At 35.4% G+C, this 18,153-nt stretch overlaps 1 protein-coding gene across 16 annotated transcripts in view; it reads right to left on the bottom strand.

Annotated features, from left to right (window-relative positions):
- The window catches only part of LOC129276409 (NAD kinase-like), a 38,190-nt gene extending 21,295 nt beyond the window's left edge, over window positions 1–16,895 (bottom strand). Inside the window, exons 1-4 of one of the 16 annotated variants that reach the window (XM_064109253.1) lie at window positions 11,190–11,261; window positions 10,368–10,523; window positions 9,852–10,194; window positions 3,418–3,504 (exon numbers count right to left, since the gene is read on the bottom strand). In XM_064109253.1, coding sequence (XP_063965323.1) covers window positions 3,418–3,504; window positions 9,852–9,988 — 224 coding nt within the window. In that variant the 5' untranslated portion in view covers window positions 9,989–10,194; window positions 10,368–10,523; window positions 11,190–11,261. Of the gene's footprint in view, window positions 1–3,417; window positions 3,505–4,629; window positions 4,791–9,851; window positions 10,290–10,367; window positions 10,524–10,741; window positions 11,513–13,483; window positions 14,008–16,705 lie in introns of those variants that run through there. The other 15 variants (XM_064109250.1, XM_064109257.1, XM_064109248.1 and 12 more) reach the window with 15 other exon arrangements.
- Between the last annotated feature and the right edge of the window lie 1,258 nt (window positions 16,896–18,153).

Raw genomic sequence — 18,153 nt, 5'->3', positions numbered from 1 at the left:
TAATAAGCCATATGTTAGGAAACAGAACTGTCATAACAAGTCACTTCAATATTACCTGGAAATACAATTATTTCCATACCCTGGACGTACAAGCCTTTAATAACCCTGACAACTTTGGTATTCAGCCTAACAGTCACCCTAATTAAACAATTTTACGCCAGACAGTGGGCTTTTCATCTCATTCCGTTTAATCATGTCAATCCATCACCTTTTTAATGAAATCTAAACCCCTTCATTGATTCATTGATCAAAAGATGTATTCACACTCGCCAAAACAAGAAAATCATCATAAATTACAAAATCAGGTTCATACCTCCATGGACCCTATACATAAACTTGATTATCTCTTTTTCGCATTCACACCTGCCTCTACCAGTAAAATTTATCAAAGTTAGAAGCCCTGTAACAAGAAAATTATATTCTTCTTGCCTTACATCAAATCTTCTCCCTAAGACCATGGAAAAAAGCTCTTAAGGTTCTTATGTTTTAAAAGTACAGTGTAGAAAAATATATACTAACTTGTTGGTATTTATTTTCAGTGAGTATTTAAAGTACTTTGCTTTCACAAAGGCAAAATATCTGGTATTTTTCTCATAAAGAGAGGTCAATTCCCAATTCTATTCTGACTAGTATGCAGGTAATGTAAAAGAGTGATTTTTTTAATAGCTTATTATAATTATATTACATTAAGTGATTTACTTTCTTGCTAAGTTGAATTAAAGTATTTATTTATCTAATAATTAAACCATTAATTCATTCCATTCTTTGTCAAATTATTAATCATTTATTTACAATCATAAATCAATTAATTTATTCATAAATCTGTTTCTCTACATTCGTTCGTCCATCCCTCCACCTATTACTCCTCTGAAAAGCAATAACAATTATTGAGCAGACGTCTGCTTGACCTCGAGGGGAATGTTAAATGTCCTTCTTGCGCTAATCAGAAAAATTCATTAGGAGCAGCTGGTCCCAAATTAGATCAGGAGACACTGTAGGACACCGGTGACACTGAGGTCGGATTAATATCTTCTTTGTGCTTGTACTTGGAATACCGGTATTCTAAATGAAGATCTTAATAAAGGGATCATTTAAAGTCAGAGTGACTGACTCTATTTACTTGACATAAATTCATATCACATGGTTTAACAACAAGTTCTTAATCCTAGCCTTATTATTTACTATAAAAGCAAAATGATAAATATCATCACTTGAAAAGGACAAGGAATAGCATTTTCAAAAAGGAGAAATCAGACTTCATTGGCTTAATTCCAGCATTTTCATAATATTCAGTGTTTTGTGGTCAATCTGCCCTTTTCAATGATTTAACATTTTGGTATTTAGATTGTACATGGACATATGAAAATCCAATTTTAGTATAAAAAAAATTGGAGTGAAAAGGAGATCTGCACTGTGACTCCATGCACTGGCCGATCCAGGGGGGGGGGCACAGCAGGCACGTGCTCCCCCTTTTGAGAAGCAAAATTAAAATTTGTAATGTAAAAATGCCATTAAAACCGAGGTGTGCCCCCTCTTTTGAAATTGAAGACCTTTTTTTTTTTTTGCTTGTCAATTTTTTTCGGGTATGAAATAATTTGTGATTGAAAACCTACAAAATATCCTTCATTGTGGTTGATTTTTTTTTTTTTTTTTTTTTGCATGTCATAATAAATTTGCCCCCCCCCCTTTGGAAAATCCTGGATCCGCCCCTGACTGCATACCCCCTTCCAATCAAATCAAATTGAACTACATTGTCAATTTTCCCATCCAATTGAGAGGTGGATTATTCATGAAAATTGAAAGTGCGTATCCTATAACCCACCATTTTGTCCACTTCGATTGAAAGTATGTTGGATGATAAGGTTTTAAAGGGGAATTTCACCCTGAAGAAAAGTTTCTTGCAAGAATAGCAGAAAAAAATGATGAAAAACATTGGTGAAGGAAAATCCATCAAAGTTTATTAAGAAAGTCATTAGAATTTTAAGATTTGGATTTGTGACGTCACTAACGAGCAGCTGCCCCATATGTTATGTAATATAAAATGCATAAATTTCAATTCCTTAATGATTCAAGATGACTTATTTTTGTTTTCTCTCTAGGAACGGGTGTGAAATAGTTTGTCTATTGATATACTGAAGGTACAGTAAAAACCATTTTCAATTTTCTAAGAAAATGACATTTCATTGATTTTTTTACCATACAATATGTAGGAAAGCTGCTCGCATTATGACATCACAAATCAAATAATTAAGATTCTAATAACTTTTTTATTCTTTGATGGATTTTTTTCAAACATTCGGCAATGTATTTCATAATTTTTTCTGCTATCTTTACAATAAAATTTTTGTCAGGGTGAACTTCGCCTTTAAAGGATGCTGGGAAATATTGTAAAAGGGAATAAAGTCATATGCAAGAACCAGCATGTACCGTCTTCCTATTAGATGGAAATTTCTTTGATACATGACAGAAGAGTTCAAATACATGTATGAAAGCGTTGGTTTCAATATTTTAAGATGGAATCAATTCACTCTAGAGATTTTTTTTTAAAAGCTTCTAGTAAAAGTGAAGGGAGAATATTACTTTTGAATTCTTTATCATCAAGAGGTTTTTAGAAACCTATTCCATTAGGGAGTCATGGGACACTAGCAGCTAATGGAACAAGCACAACGGTGTAACCTTATTTGTTGATGGGCCCTCCAATAAGAAGTTTCTGCCAGTAATTGCATCAGCTGCGCAATTAGCTGGGTAATTACATAAACATATTCCTCCACATCAATTTTCAAGTAAAGATAACAAACTAGATAGTAGATAGGCTACAGGCATGTATGCAAGGGCATCTATTTGGTAATAATTGTAAACGTACCTAACGGGTGGAGAATTCTCCAAAATATCTTCCAACCAAATATATTTTCAAATTCTATTTATAAAAGTACAAATAAAGAAATGATCCAGATGAAAGTTATTGAAATTAAATTGTTACATGAATTACAGTTACACCCAAATGTCCTACAGTGTACCAAATTCATTGTAAAAACAGGTATTGAAATATCAATGACCCTATCAGATCAATTATGCAGGACCCAGTTAACATTGCCTTCTCAACAAAAGTGACCTAGCTTTTTCAAAGTGTGACGGAAAGGCTGACCGGACCAGCCCTCCTAATAACATTTTATTGCATATCAGGCACCCCTTCAAACCCTCACAATACACATATAATGCACCTTGAAGGAGTACATGTAGTTAATTTTGGTGTTAAATTTTAACTAAATTTTTTTATAAAAGTAGTATTAACAAAAGAAACAGATAAAAGTAACACGGGTCTGAATAACTTAAGTTTATAACCTTCTTAAGAATTAAGTAGTAACTTAAGTAATAAGTTGAGTAAAATTACTTAAGTACTGAGCAAGGGATACTTACATTATCTGTGAGACCGGGACCCTCTTGAGCATGGCCTTCGGACCGAAGGATGGTGACGGGACCGGCGCATTGATGGATCGTGTCCTCCTGAAGATCAAAAGAAAAAAACAGCGACAGAATTAAAAACAAATACAAATAAAAGTATCCAATAAGCAATGTGTAATCTATAGAGATATGACTTAGAACGTCCCTTGCGTCCATCATCTCCCAAAGGAATGGCAGATGTCCGACGAGGTTGTTTTGGCTTTGTTGCTCCTTGATGTTGGGGCAACGAAGAGGGTCAACATGGTTTACTGGTATCCAATCAGCTGTGACCAAGCTCAAGAGTACTTATGATCTAACTCCACTATAACCAAGCAAAAAATAAATTAATCTTTTACATTTCGGGATCTACTTTTTTACAACCTCTGTAGCAATAAATAAGCTTTAATACTGCAGAGAATGGGAATTTTCCAGGGCTCTTATTTTATTTCCTAAGGCTCTTTTTGAGCATTTCTGGGGTGAAATCGCCCAACGCCCCTCTGTATTTTTCCCCTGACTTGAACAATATAAGGGTCAACCAGTGATGGATGCCACTCACCCGGGTATAGGGTGGCAAATTTAAATGTATAAGAAAACATAAAAGGGTACAACACAAATTTCATACATGTACAACTCAAATTTGAATCAGAAATTAGTTACATGTACATGTATAAATAAACTTAAATATTAACTATGGCATTGAGCGAGAATAAACTTAATATAATTTCAGCAACTAAAAAAGAAGCTTTGAAGCAAGTCACAATCGCCAACACCGCTGATTTCTAGGCATTTTTTTTAACCTTCATTTTATCACCTTTATATGTATACTACAAACTTTTCAATACGGTAATTCTATATCTTTCTCTGTATCATCATCATTTTCATTTCTCTATAATTTCTCTCTCCTAAACTTTTCTCCCCCATCCCCTTCTCCCTCCATAACCTCTTTCTTTTCCCTTTCCACTTCTCTCCCCCCTCTTCTTCCTCTTTCTTTCTCGCTCTCATCTCCCCTCTCTTTCTTTTGTTCCTTCTTATGCCATCTCTCCCACAGTCTACCCTTTCTTTCCCTCTCCTACTTCCTTTCCCACCTTTTCCCTCTCTCCCATCTTTCGGATTCGGAGCAAAATAGTAAATTCCCTGTTGAAAGGGACATTGCTGCAAACGTCCCATGGGACCCACCGACCAACCTACATGAGTGGGATTCCTGTATTGACTTTGATGTTGAAGCAGACAAGAATGCATTTACTCCGAGCGGGCGGGTATGTGACTATTGAATCCCTCCATCCTGGCACATTCATGGGAAATAGACCTGTGCTATTTGCCCAGGGCGCAGGCATTCGGACAGGGGAAGTAGACCTGGAGAGCATTTCACAAAACAAATAATCAGTGATGTTCAGTGATTATTGTTATAAGCTACGGAAATCCTTGCTTCTGATTGGCTCAGAGCGAATTTGTCAGTGAAAATCACTACCATGAAACAAGACCCTGGTGGTGGGAGAGGTGACTTGTACTTCTCTGTTCATGAAGGCAGAGTACTGTCAACCAGTTTCAAGTGTAATTTTGAAGTGGTTGAGTCGATATTGCCTAAAATATCAAAAGTTCAATCAAAATATCCAATCCTTTACGAGTGTTGGAAAAAGGTTGAAGTACATGTACATGGGGATGTACCAATAAAATTGCCGTTATGTTCTGTTTCTCCAGGGTATGGATCAGAAAGAGAAGAAAATTAAATAATTGGCTGAATACTGAGGTGTACAGGAAAAGGGTGGATAGGTATATAATAAAACCCTACATGTATGAAAATAAGATAATTTTTATAAGCAACTGTTTACAAAGGGAAATATTTACTTCACAGAATAATATACTGTGCATGCGCATGTATATATATATTTTTAAGTAATGTTAGTATTAAGAAGGACATTTGATTCCTCTTCTTTTATTAAAAACTAATCCCATTCTGAGTGAAGTCGGACTTGTAAATAGTATGTTCACATCTAAAGCTGATGCCCCAGCGATATCTACAGAATACAGAACCATCGACAAACTCACAGAAAAACATATTAAATTTCAAATCCTTAAGATTTAAATAAAAATCCAGTGAAAAGCTGGTCATAACCACAGCTGATCTGGATTCATTTCAAATCAAAAGAAATTTATAATGTATCTCTCCTTCTTTATCCTGCATCTCTTACATGTATGAACATCATCACTTCTCAAGTACAAAGCAAACCTCATCATCTACATCACATGTAATGAGTTCATTCCGATCAAACAACCCATGTCATTAATCTTCCTACCACAAACATAACAATGTGCATTCATAATGAATGATAAATTAACCGTCACTGATTAATAACTCATCATTTGTCTTTATAACCACTGTACGATCTATGATTAGTTTCTCATCTGGAGAGGGTTTCATGAAAAGCTTTGTGTGATTTTTTCACTGATTAATTTGCTCTAAGCCAATTAGATGCAAAGATTTGCAGTTGCTTGTAACAATTGTCAGTGAAAATCACAGACTTGTTTTATGACAAGCTCCCCTCTTTAACATCAGGTTACCAAAGAATGGAAATGCAAATGGTCTAATGAAAAAGTGGTATAATGAAATAAAGAAATATATCAATCATTATACTGCTTAAAAGGATGAATTCATATCCCTTCAATAGTTTCTAAAGGATAATCAACTGCATTACAAATAATTGAGATTAAAAAAAAATCAAACTATGAAATAACATTAGCCTACCACAAAAACATTGTTTGTAATTTTTGTATAAAACTTTGTATATAATTTTTCATCATTCAACTATAAAACTATTAGGGGAGGACTTGACCTTCACAATAAAAAGAGAGGACTTTTCATAAACTTTCACATTATAGGAGAATTATTCAAAGGACAAAAAATATATTGGAATTTACATACAATAAATTTTGAAAAATATGATTGACACAAACCAATGGAAAGCTTCATCTTCAAATTCATAGGAAATAAGAAAAAATCATAAATAATCATAAATAAATGATAGTGTGTGTGTGTGTGTGTGTGACATCACATCATTATAACTGATTTGTGAAACTAACCCTCCATACATCAGGTTTTGATGAAATTTTCAGTTTTACGCTTGCTTGATTTTTCTCTATTCATCATTCAACTATAAAACTATTAGGGGAGGACTTGACCTTCACAATAAAAAAAAGAGGATTCTCTCCCTAGCTGCTGACCCATAGCATGCAAAACAGAGCTTCAATAGTTTTTTTTTTCAAATGAAAGCAACAAACAATACATATCCTTGAGGGATGAGAGCAATTGTTGCTATTGATACAAGGTTCAGCTTTTAATGTTCTCTATAAAACTAGGTCAAAGAAAAGTACACGTACGGCATGGGAATCTCCAAACAGATAAATCTGCCCTATTGTAAACAATAGGCGTTATCATGAATCTTCATATAGATTCTAACTTTACCATCGAACGATAGATTCCATAAATTCTTGATTTTGATTGGATTTTGAGAATCGTTACACCTCATTTCCACTGTCAAGCAATCTTTTACGAAAACCACGATTGGCCTTTCGCAACTGATCACAAACATTTTTTAACCATTCAAAATTTGTCTATGATCAACACGGTAGATCACTACAAGTACTCCACGCGGCCATCAGATGGTAAAACGGTCTATCTCGAAAATCGCTGTTCTGAGAAAAATGACTTTAAAGGTAAATTCTAGTTTTGGTAACGATATCAAAATGAGTTCGTACAGAATCCAATGAAATGACCACCAAAGTGTCTGTTTGTATAAATAAAACGCATGTGCCAAAGGATTCTGGAAGAAATTGTGTAATTGCTGAGAAATCAGCAAATAAGCACAGGATTCGGGTAGAGCGTCGGGCCCGACGCTCAAAGCAATAATTATACACTGTCCCACGTGCGCTTATCTGTGTTGGGGAAGTTCAGTCTGAATATTATTCAGCGTAGATTTCAAGATTTCACAAAGTTCAGTTTATGTAACTGTACCAGATCTAGATCTTCGATGATATACTGACAATTAAGCCTGGTTTTACAGACTTTCTCATGAAATCAGTGTTTACTGCAACTACTGGAATTTCTCTTTTAAGTTTAGAGGTTTGAGCTTTTTTATGAGATGGAAACAATGCAATTTTAGCAATGGGAAAAGAAGAAGCACAATAAACACTAGTAATAACTGAAGAATTTTTAGCTTATTTGGGGTTTTAATTATGAAATAAATGAGATTTTTGTGTAGATAGACTGTTTAACCACATCACATGTATACACTCATACTACACATCATAAGATGGTAAAATCTTCTAGATAGACCATTTTACCATCTTACCACAATGCCCAACATTCTTCAGCGATTTTCGAGATAGACCGTTTTACCATCTGACGGCCGTGTGACGTGGCGGTAAACTGGTGACTCGAAGATAGACCATTTTACCATCTGACAGTTATGATTAAAAAATCTCAATTAAGAAGGTTAAAAGGTTTTAGTTAAAGATTTTACCTCCAAACGATATTACCAACAATGGGCTAACTCAAACATAGACCATTTTACCATCAAATCTGAAGGAAAAATTTAAAAAAGTACAAAGATAGCGGAAATTATCTCTAAATCAAGACATGATGGGATTTTCTCGATAGCTCCATTGGAAAGAGTGCCCTCACATTACAAGGAAAGTGTATTTACCTCAAAATTTTTCGAGTTTTACCATTTTACCATCTGACGGCCGCACGGTCACTGGCGGATCCAGCCGGCTCGTCCCCCCCCCCCTTTTGAGAGGCACAATTAAGATTTGTAATGTAAAAATGCTGTTAAAACACAACTGTGCCCCGCCCCTTTAAAAAGTGAGGACTTTTTTTTTTGCTTCTCAAATTTTGGAAAATCCTGGATCCACCCGTCCACAAATCGTGATAGTGGGAACTACGTATAACCCTAGTACTTGTAGCTACAAATGAATGATAAATTCACCATATTTATGTAATGTTATATGCTATGCTATGGACCCATACCACCTAAATGTACAGTCTGTCAGCGTAGCCAATATCATCAATCGATTCCTTTTTTTGTTTATCTTCCCATTATACTGCATAAACTGGAATACAGGTCAAGTCCACCCAAACAAATAGTTGATTTGACTACAAAGAGGAAAACAAATGCATAATGCTCATTCATATGAGAAAAAATATTGTGAAACTTCATCAATACCAGGTGCATACATGTATAGATATAAAAAATGTTATGATATTTCAAAGTTTTTTTTACTTTCACTAAACAGTCATATCCACATGCAACTGAGAGTTGATTATGTCACATATTCATTATTTCTTTTTTTTTAATGTGAGTAATAGAATATGAAATATCTCAATTTTTAGCAGATTTGACAAACAGGAAGCTCTATCGAATTCCAAATGGTTACAATAATGTCCAGTCTTTGACTTCCTCCTGGGTTCGTATTTGGCAACAGAACGAGCCAGGATTTTCTTTTCAGATAACAACCCACATCATAATAGTTTCAGGACTTGTATGATGGGGGGACCTAAAGATATGCACTTTGTTTACAAACAATACAAACTATGACAATTTTTATATTTGTACAGATTGTTGTACCCTAATTTGTGGTAAATATATGTATTCTAAAGATAATTAATCATGAAGAAAATACCACAAAACTTACTGAAACGAAAATCCTGCAGTATTTCCTGAACACCTCTTTCGCCACCCGATGTAGAAGGGGTCCTAGACCTACGCACTCGATTTATTATGCAAAAAATAGTATTTCTTGTGCCTCAATTTCTAAACTATATGTTAATCTTATCATAGGAAAATATGAAATTAAAGTGAATATAACTCTAAAATTCCAAACAGTTGCAGGTTTTTCTAAGCTTTAAGTGATTAAATGCAGCCTCTGTAGAAAAATTGAATAGAAATGTTTCATCATACTTCCACACACTGAGTGCGCATTTTGCCATTGAAATCGCTTGCACGATGAGTGGTGCGTAGCTTTAGGACCCCCTACCATATTATATAGATAGTGGCGAATACTTTCAGGGGTTTGAGACTCATCTTAAGGTTTCAAATTCTTAAGCTTTAAAAGGAACTTCATCAAGGGCCATTCTCATTTGCTTGTTGACAAGTCAGTCTAACACGAGAGGAATCCACAGATTAATGTGTTTAATTTTTCAATGGAATCCTGCTGTCATGACTTTATGAAGATATCTATAGGTTAGTTTAATCCCTTTCGGCCAGAACCTTGAAAGATTTAATCCCCTAGAGAAGTAACTATAATTCCACTAATGCCACAAATACCCTAAGCATTTTTTTTAATCAGCGAGCAATACATACTGTTGCACTAAAGCTTGAGCGTGAAGTCTGCCTGTAATTTAATAATAAACATACCAGTAATCGTCGCTACACAGTCCCGGCGGAGAGCTGGTCGGAGACTCTTGGGGCACGGATATGCGCCTCGGGCTCCTGGAAAGGAGCATCCAGTCGCTGTCATCCTGCAATGGGTACAGCGTGTCTATCTTCAGCATGGTTGCCAATTTAACGATTGTATCCACCACACAGATCAGGCGATCAAAGTTCTGAGCATTTTGGTCAAGTTTATCATCAAATCACACACGGTAGTCAGTGCAAAGTTAAGCATTGTTTCCTCATCGCTGAGGATATGCATTTTCTTTGAAGTCTTCACAAGTTTGCATCATCCATGTAAGTCTTTACAAAGTTGCCAATATGAAACCTGTGTCATTTATACCAAGTCAAACAAGATCATAATAGTTGATAATCTGATCGGTCACACTCCTTTTGAAAAGATCCATAAAACTTTTTAAAAACCTTTTAATTATAAGAAGCACAAGTAATCAAGTTTGGACACAAAAAAGATATACATGTAGGTACACATACAATACAGACCTAAGTTTGTGAATCATCACATAGCTGAAAGGCGGCTTGTTTCTATCGTTGTCTACTTTTTATTACGCACACAGTATTAGATCAGCAATAGTATTTTTAAAAACCATCACATTTTGCTGGTAGACCAAAACCTTGCCGGCAATATTATTAATGTCCCTGAACACATAATATCAATGAAGAGAGGTTTAATCGAAGTCAACAGGGCCAAGGACAACAATTGTCAATGCAAATATATGAATCATTTGAAGAAATATTAAAAAGTCAAATCATCTACATGTAGTATACAAAATGAAATTGCTTCATCATTCTTTCTACATTAAACTAGATGTGATAAAATAGACAAGATTAACAAGAGATAATCTTCCATCTTATACCTTTATACAGATACTTGCAGTACCTGTTAAAGATTAATGACCAATCAGGAAGAAGCACAAACATCTAGTCATTTCCATCAAAACAAGATAATCTTCAATCTTTTTCTTTTTCCTAGGATGTGAGATTTAACAGCCAAGGAGTTCGCACTCAAAACACTCCATTAAGAACAAATGACCCTTGATGAATGCAAACTCGTAATTTTCACTCCGTATTGTTACTTTCGTGGTGATAAACATAAAAACGTTCTATTCTGCACGATTTCATATCTAATTTAACAGAGTCAAGATCAACCCACATCCAGTTTTTATAAGTTACATCCACTTGACCCAATACAGAGAATAATTTTGCTTTACAAATTTGAATAGCATTTTTGGTCACAAGAGAAAAGCTCTCAACTAAGTTTTGTACAGTCCTATGTAAAAATATGCTATACAAAAGACTACATGCATAGCTCAGTCTTTCAAAAATGTAGAGCAAATTGCGATGCGATGCGATACCAGGAAAATTATTCCCTGCAATATTACAGTCCAGAGTTCCAACTCACTTGCAGCATTGATTTGTAGATCATGATCATACATATACATGTAGCCAATCAACAATAAAGTATCCCAATTCGCATGAGAAAAGAAATCAAAACACTTTGCAGGTCTCTACTGCAGATGGGTTGTACAGTGTCCTTTCAGGAACATCGCTCAAAATCAAATGAATGTAAGAGCGCAGTGGACTTAACCAGATTTGGAATGCAACAATACAATGAACAATTCAAATAGAATTTTACTTTACATTCACTCAACCAAAGCAAATCTGCCAACGGATGAATACCGGTAGGCACAGACTAGACATTCTTGGAAAATAAACCTAACTTTCATGCCTAACCCCTTTTCCAATAAATGGATGCAGGGATGAATCAAATTCAATAATGGAAAGGCAAAGATCAAATGACAAAAATATGCCCAGGGTGAGAGAGAGATGTTTTAATTTACAATGCATATATGTACATGTCATCTCATACGATTGAAAATATTCATATTTACAAGTATTGATTTTGCAATTTTCCAAATGGCATTTACTGAATTGGTGTAAATGGGTGGGGGAAAAAATTATTTATAGAAATAAGCAAGTGAGTATATTATTGATCACCATGAGTGCTTAAAGGAGAATGAAACTCTTGAAGCAAGTTAGCTTTTGTGAAAGCAGAAAAATCAAAGAATAAGATCAACAAAAGTTTGAGTAAAATAGGACTAGCAATAGAAGAGTTATGAGCATTTGAATGTCGAGATCACTAATGCTATGGAGATCCTCCCATTGGCAATGCAACCAAGATCTATGATATCACAGATGAACAACTCTCCCCTTTTGGACACTGAAAATATACCCCAAAACATATCTTTTTGCTCATTCTAATCATATGACAAACGATTCATCAATGATATAATGTTGTGAAACCTCTGTACTTGTCCTCTCATAAAGAGAACACCTCACCTTGTGATAGATTCTATAAAAGTGAGAATATAAGTGAAATAAGTACTAAAGTAATGAGGGAGTTGTACGTGTGTGACATCACAGATTTTGGTCGCATTGCCAATGGGAGGATCTACATGGCATTAGTGATCTCAATATTCAAATGCTCATAACTTTCTTATTATTCATTCAATCTTCCTCAAACTTTCAACAATATGTTTCTTTGATTTTTCTCTTTGATATGGTTTCAGCTGGTTTCAAGGGTTTCATTCTCCTTTAACTTGATGCTGACTATTAAAATAATGATAGCGGTCTTGAGGTACATGTACATGTAAGAATTCATCAGGCTTGAAAATGATATTTCTTGACTCTTGGCAAGGAGAATCTCCTAGCTCTTGGTAAATCTAATTTGTTCACAGCTGCCAGAAATGACTTAACAAAAAAACAGAATATTGAAATATGGCTACAGATGTTAAACATATTTATGTCACCATATTATTATAATCATGACTATTTGTAGTTACTTATTGCAAAGTATAAAGAAACGTGATGATGAACTACAATGGAATGCAAGTACTTAATGGGTCATTGAAATGTTACTTAGCAAACAAGCCCATGGCATACTTTGCAGGCTGCTCAAAGCACAATGTTTAAAGACAAAAGAAAAATGTTAAAAGTAAAAAATGACAAAGACAAAATGACAATCCAGAATGAATCTAAGGAAGGATTGCACAGAGGTGCATTCATTACAATGTCCTGCCAAGACAGAAAACTTTTGAGGCCCAATATACAATTAATATTTTATGTCAAATATCCTCAAAAATATTCCATGGAAACTTGTAAAAAATTATTTTCTCCCATAAAGAAGGTCTCATGATAAAACATTTTCAAGCACTTAACTGCAAAATGTGTATACTAAAAGCAAGGAGTACTTTACAATATGTTGACTTACTTCACAACACACTTTGTGAAACCCAAACATTGATGGGAACAATATTAACTGAACAAGTGGCTCAGTGGTAGAGCGCCTGCCTCATGAATGGAAGGTCATGCGTTCGATACCACAACTGAGTCATACCATGGATCTACATACCAAAGATTTAAAGACGGGACCTTCTGCTTTCTTGTCAGATGCTTATGTTTCATACAATGAAGAAGGGCAATAACATTGTTTAAATGCAGGGCCCATTTAGAGAACAGTTCATAAGAGCTGGAGTGGCTACCCTGAATAAATCAAGAATCATTATGATTTTCATATCAAACTAGCACCAGCTACTCACATGAAATGCAGAGTTGGCATCACCAGAAATTCAACTCCACCATAGAAAATCACTGCTCCCCTGACTGCTTCAAAAACATATTGAAGGAAATCACAAACTCAAGCACAAGCCGACTACAAAGTTTTCTTTCCAAGGAACTTTGATAGAATAAGAAAGAACTGAAGGCACAAGATGACAGTTTCAAAGCAATAAAATCCTCTGAGAAAATAGACAGACATACATGTACAATACATGTACATGTACATGTAAGTGCAGGATCTGGTTGAAAGAAGTCTCTTGGTTTTACTAGAACAAAGTACTGAAGCGAAGCAGACACCATAAATACAAGATGGACCAAGTTAATTTTTAATTTATGTGTACTTCAGTAACTAGTGCATTAGGTTTCAACTTCCTTTGCAGTGTTTCCCAACTTGCATTTATTGCTTCACCTGGATTCTACATACTGGTGCCTTCCTCAACATGTCACACCACGGTGTAATACAGTACATGAGCATTGTTGCAATCCTTTGAAAGAATGAGGAAATAATTTGAGAAAAAAAATAACGGAGACAAGCTACTTGCAGGAAACATTGTAAGAGAGACAATAAGAGAAAGAGAATTGCAAAAGAGAAAGAAAGAGGGGAAAAGAGGGAAAGATACTCCATATAAGGTAAATGACAAAGTCCTACCCATGTTCAGATCATTAATAAAAATGTTGTTGAGTCATATCACATATTAAACCTTTGATAACGGAACTGGAGCTTCAGCGGACTCGATAATGAATGATGTTTTATAGGTGGTTGCTATGATAGTTTACTATGGCAACTAATAAATGGTACATGTATGTGTAAAGGTTTTAGGGTATGTTTTTAATCACATAGTGACATATCTCAGGTTAGAATCACACACACGAGAACCTTGGAAGCGCTAACACAAAACATGGTCATTTCATGGGAGCATTTATCCGCACAGTTTCCCCCTTTTTTTAAAGACCACCCACCACATATCGCAGATTGGTTAGTTTGACCTCTGAAGTAAAGGTCAAGCAAAGGTCTATAGTTGCATTATAATCAAGGCCCTTGTGCATTTATTTGAACGTCAAAACATATCTTTTAGAGCATTTCAAGTTTGCATTTTGAAAGATGTTTATTTCTACAAATGAACCCTCCCCCCACAAAAAATAATGAATAAATAAATAAATAAACATAACTAAATAAATGAATAAATATTGTAAATAAAGAAATAAATAAACATAAAACTGTATTTATACTAAGCATCATAATTGGCAAAATTAATCCTAGGGAGAAAATGTTTTATTAAAGGACAAGAAAAATCCAACAAACACAACACTGAAAATTTCATCAAAATCGGATGTAAAATAAGAAAGTTATGATGAGAAGACTGATGACGTCATCCACTCACTATTTCTTTCGTATTTCATTATATGAAATATTCTAATTTTCTCCTCATTGTCAAGTGAAACGGTGATTAATTCCTCCCTGAACATGTGGAATTAGCATTGTTTAATACTATATGTGACAATCAAGTCGGTCCTATGGTCAAATCTGTAAAAAATGAAATATTGTATAATTCGAACAATAAAAAACAAAAGAAATAGTGAGTGATGGACATCATCGACTGACTCATTTGCATGTCACTGAGTTGTGCATATCACTGTTTTGTGAAAAATAAGCGAAACTTCAAAATGCCATAACTTTCTTATTTCACATCCGATTTTGATGAAATTTTCAGTGTTATGCTAGTTTAATTTTTCTTTATTTATTGAAATCAACATTTTGCTGGGGTGGACTTGACCTTTAAAGATAACCTTTTTTTAGTATTATGGGTTCATGATAAAAGGCAAAAGGGGGCGCAATTTAGACCATTTATAATTTAAAAAAACCTTTCTCATGAGAATATATATTTGCAAGAGCTGGCAAACTATTTGTAATGTGATACATTTCTTGTTTGAAATCTTAATTCAAGAATAAGCATCTCAATTCTGAATTAGCAGATAGAGAGAAAAAACACAAAAAGACAATAAAAGAGGACAAAGGTATCTCAAAACAACCCAACCAAATCATCTTCTTTGTATTTGATGAAATACCCAACTACCCCGAGGCATAAATCTGCAAGGGAAATCCCACTTCCCTGCACCTACATTTTATGCCCATCCTACAATAGTATGCTTTTTACACTGCACTTTTTTCCCTTAACCCCAGGAAATTGGTGGGGCTAATTTGCCAAGTACCTACTATTTAGTGGGTATTTTCTTTTGGGGATATTACGCGTAATTTGCTTTCACAATGCCAATATTACCTGGTATTTTCTGATCGGGTAAATTTCCCGATCAGAAAATACCTGGAACTGACGAACTTCGAGGCGGTCTGAAACCACCTATCAACACAACTAGAATGGTGTATCGCATTGTCCTCTTGCTTAATTTTGACACACCACAAGACCTATCACCCAAGACATTGCAAATCTTTCAAAAGGCCTTAAAGAGCAATCTTTATAAGCACAGAAATTGTCTTGAACTCGAAAACCTGATAATCTTCCAGTCAAATACATAAACTGATAAATACAGTTCTACAGTAAACTGCCATATATATGGAAAAAATACGTTTCTTGAAGTGCCATCAGCGAGCCTGGCACCAAGCTCGCTCAGATAGACCAAAATTCTGAGTAGACGTAACTTTTGATGACAATCCACATCATGGCCATCACCTAATTCCTATAAACTTGAAATGACAAAACAGGTCAAATAGACTTGAAAATGAAATATCACAAATTAGAATTTGAATAAGTTGCGACAATAAACTGCAATAAAAGTAATAGAACTATAAAGACCTAAGTGGTGATCTAAGATACATTTCAAAAGACATGAAGGTTCTGAGGTAAAAGTCACAGAATTAATCAAAGACCGATCGGCAGAACTGCTACGAGACAATAGTGTTATCACTGTATTTCGGTAGATGTCTTGAGACAATATTTGCTGGTATTCAACAATGCATATATCACCCAGGGAGCACAGCCTGCCTCTTCAAGTTCCCAAGTCCAAAGCGCTCTAAATCGTGAAGAAAATTTTGTTCAGGTCAACGTCTCATAAAGAAGAATCACACAAGAATTGAAGAAGATGCCACAAAGCTTTAAAATCCAGTATTTCCATCTCAGAATATGAAATGGTACATTCTGTTCCGTGGTATAGCGCTTTCGAAAAATCATATCATTTTGAGGACCTACATGTATCAACAGAACTGATACCGACTTGCTCAGTCGCATGAAGGTAGATAGATAGGTGACGATCTGCTGATCTCCCTCATCCTGCACCTGCCTGTATACACTCCTGGAAAATCCTCAGCAATGTATCCTGCCCCTGTATGAGCTCTCGCTAGAAACGGGTCCGAACAAGGAGAGCACTTCTCATAAAGTCAACCTTCTTCTGCTTCACCCCTGGCCTCTATCATGATAAAGGAGGCACCTCATGCCTCAATGCCTAACAATGGCAAACAATCTACAGAAATCTTTTTAAGAGATTCACCTAGTTTATGTGTCTCTTTTTTTTAGTATTACCTTGAGTTAGACACCGTTCTCATTATGCTTTCTAAAACTAGTTTATTGGAAATCGGTTCAGGAAACTAGTTTGGAAGATCGCTTTGCTAGCATTCCCATTTGATCACCCGAAAGTGGTTTTCAAAACCATGTCACATAAAGCGGTCTTGTTGCTATGGGAACACTCTCAATGGGGTGACATGTTTCGCGCAGAATTTGAAACCGCAGCATACATGTAGGCACTCCACATACAGTGTGTGGATTAGCGCGCTCGAAATGTGTGAAGATCGCTTCCCAGTTTAATGAGGCAAAGCGATCTTCAAAAACTACATCACGAGGTGGTTTTCAGGACCGGTTTGGAAGATCGCTTCCTAGACCGCTTCAACCGTTCTCATTACACGTTAAACTAGTTTCCAGTAAAAATTTAGGACGGTAGTGAGAACGGTGTCTGAAAGTACACACATCAATGTCATTCTGTCCCTCACTTGGAGGTTATATTTATTGTTATTCCTTTTGCAGCCATTCTTTTTTTACGGAAATCTACCAAAACAAATTTGACAATAAGAAGGTGATATGAACAACACAACACTGTCTGTGTTGTGTTGCCTTGTGGATAGAAGGGCAAGGAATTTCCCAGGAAGTACCCCCCCCTACATAATCATTTATCTTTCATCTTGAATTTATTTATTGCAAAAGTTTATTCAACAATAATAAAAAGAAAGGGAGTCAAGGGTCAGCTAATTGGTACAGGGATAACAAATTAAGGCCCTTAAAAATCAATTCATTAGCGTAAACACAAAAATGACTACTTGTCAATCCCAATCAGAAACCTGCAAAATATGAAGAAAAAAGGAGATTGAGATTGACAGTAAAATATGTCGGGGGTGAAGGTATGAAAATCTGGGCTGCGTAACACGAAGGTTTGCAATCAATCGCTAAATACCATTGACCAATCAAGATCATTGTTGTATGCGTGATCTGTTTAAAATACTGACCGGGAACCAATCAGTGCGGTTCTTTCATATTTGCAATTCATCGCAAACCTTTGTGTTACGGAGCCCTGGTGACGCGATATTTGCTCCTGCGTCATTTGCTCCGCCCTTGATATCTCAGAGGACATAGGGTTAGAGTTAGGATTG

The sequence above is a fragment of the Lytechinus pictus genome, chromosome 14 (assembly GCF_037042905.1).
Source record: "Lytechinus pictus isolate F3 Inbred chromosome 14, Lp3.0, whole genome shotgun sequence".
Taxonomy (NCBI): domain Eukaryota; kingdom Metazoa; phylum Echinodermata; class Echinoidea; order Temnopleuroida; family Toxopneustidae; genus Lytechinus; species Lytechinus pictus.
This window is presented reverse-complemented; position numbering and strand designations above follow the sequence as displayed.